The 1,258-nt window shown below is 46.2% G+C and overlaps 1 protein-coding gene across 1 annotated transcript in view; it reads left to right on the forward strand.

Moving 5' to 3' along the window:
* Positions 1-346: 346 nt before the first annotated feature.
* Positions 347-1,258, forward strand: part of LOC117173586 — a 52,048-nt gene continuing 51,136 nt past the window's right edge. Inside the window, exons 1-3 of the mRNA XM_033362226.1 lie at positions 347-535; positions 592-643; positions 742-1,184. Of these exons, the coding sequence (XP_033218117.1) occupies positions 347-535; positions 592-643; positions 742-1,184 (684 nt within the window). The remainder of the gene's footprint in view (positions 536-591; positions 644-741; positions 1,185-1,258) is intronic.

Below are 1,258 nucleotides of genomic sequence, written 5' to 3' on the forward strand. Positions count from 1 at the left end.
GCTTGACGTGCAACTTCATATCCTCTGTGATGCAAGTGTACAAATATTTGCAGCAGTCGGACATTTCCGACTGGAGGGGGATACAGGTACAAGAACAACCTTGGTAATGACGAAGAGCAGAGTCGCACCGTTGAACCACATGAGTATCCCGAGCATGGAACTTCAAGCAGCGGTAATGGGAAGCAGACTGGCTGAGATGATCACCTCGCGACACACCTGGAAGATTACGCAAAAGTTTCTTTGAAAGGACTCACAGAACGTGATAATGTGGATCCGTTCTGAATCAAGGAGATGCCCTCCGTTCGTGACTCATCAAATTGCTAAGTTATTAGACCTGACTTAGCCGATGGAGTGGAAATGGTTTCCAATGAAAGAAAACGTGGATGATGATGCCACCAGAAACACCGCACACATCGAAGTGTCTTCCATCAGCCGCTGGTTCACGAGACCAGAATTCCTTATTCGAGGACAATACGAATGGCCGAAGGAACCCTCAAAGTTAGACTTCTCTGAAGATACCAAAAGGGAATCAAGCGTGAGGTAATTCTCCTGATGAGAAATCCAAAAAAAAACTATTCTTGATCGTTGTAGATTGACTTCTTGGACACGGCTGATCCGCACGATGGGGTGGGTGCTGCGCTTGGTAAATTTGCCGCAAACGCGACACAGGCAGAGAGGCGGAGCTAACTGGGCCAGAAGTCGATAAAGGCTAGATTGAACTTCTGAACCTGGTGCAAACAGAGAACTTTTCACAGGATTCACGCTTGTTGACACAAAATGAGAAAATTCAACCAACCTCGAAACTTATCGAGGTATCGCCGAAAATAGGAGACGATGGATTGCTGAGAATGAATGGCAGAATTAGGAACGGCGAGATCAGCCAAACAGTACGAGAGCCTATTATTCTGAGAAGATCGAACCGCTTTGTGAGGATCCTCATTGAACATCATTTCCGCAAGGTAGGGCACATCGGACAAGAGAGGGTAGTGAATGATTTGCGATCAAAATATTGGATCAAAAAGCTTCGAGCCACAGTAACAGCAGTATGTAGCCAATGCCAGACTTGTAAGAATTGTAAGATAAAACCGCAGACACCAGAAATGGCATCACTACCAGACATTAGAACGGAAACCTTCATCAAACCGCTCACCAACACTGGCGTCGACTACTTCGGACCGATGGAAGTGACAATCGGCCGACGGCACGAGAAAAGATATGGCGTTCTATTCACATGTCTGAACATACGAGCCGTTTTTTT

The sequence above is a fragment of the Belonocnema kinseyi genome, chromosome 5, assembly GCF_010883055.1.
Source record: "Belonocnema kinseyi isolate 2016_QV_RU_SX_M_011 chromosome 5, B_treatae_v1, whole genome shotgun sequence".
Lineage (NCBI taxonomy): Eukaryota > Metazoa > Arthropoda > Insecta > Hymenoptera > Cynipidae > Belonocnema > Belonocnema kinseyi.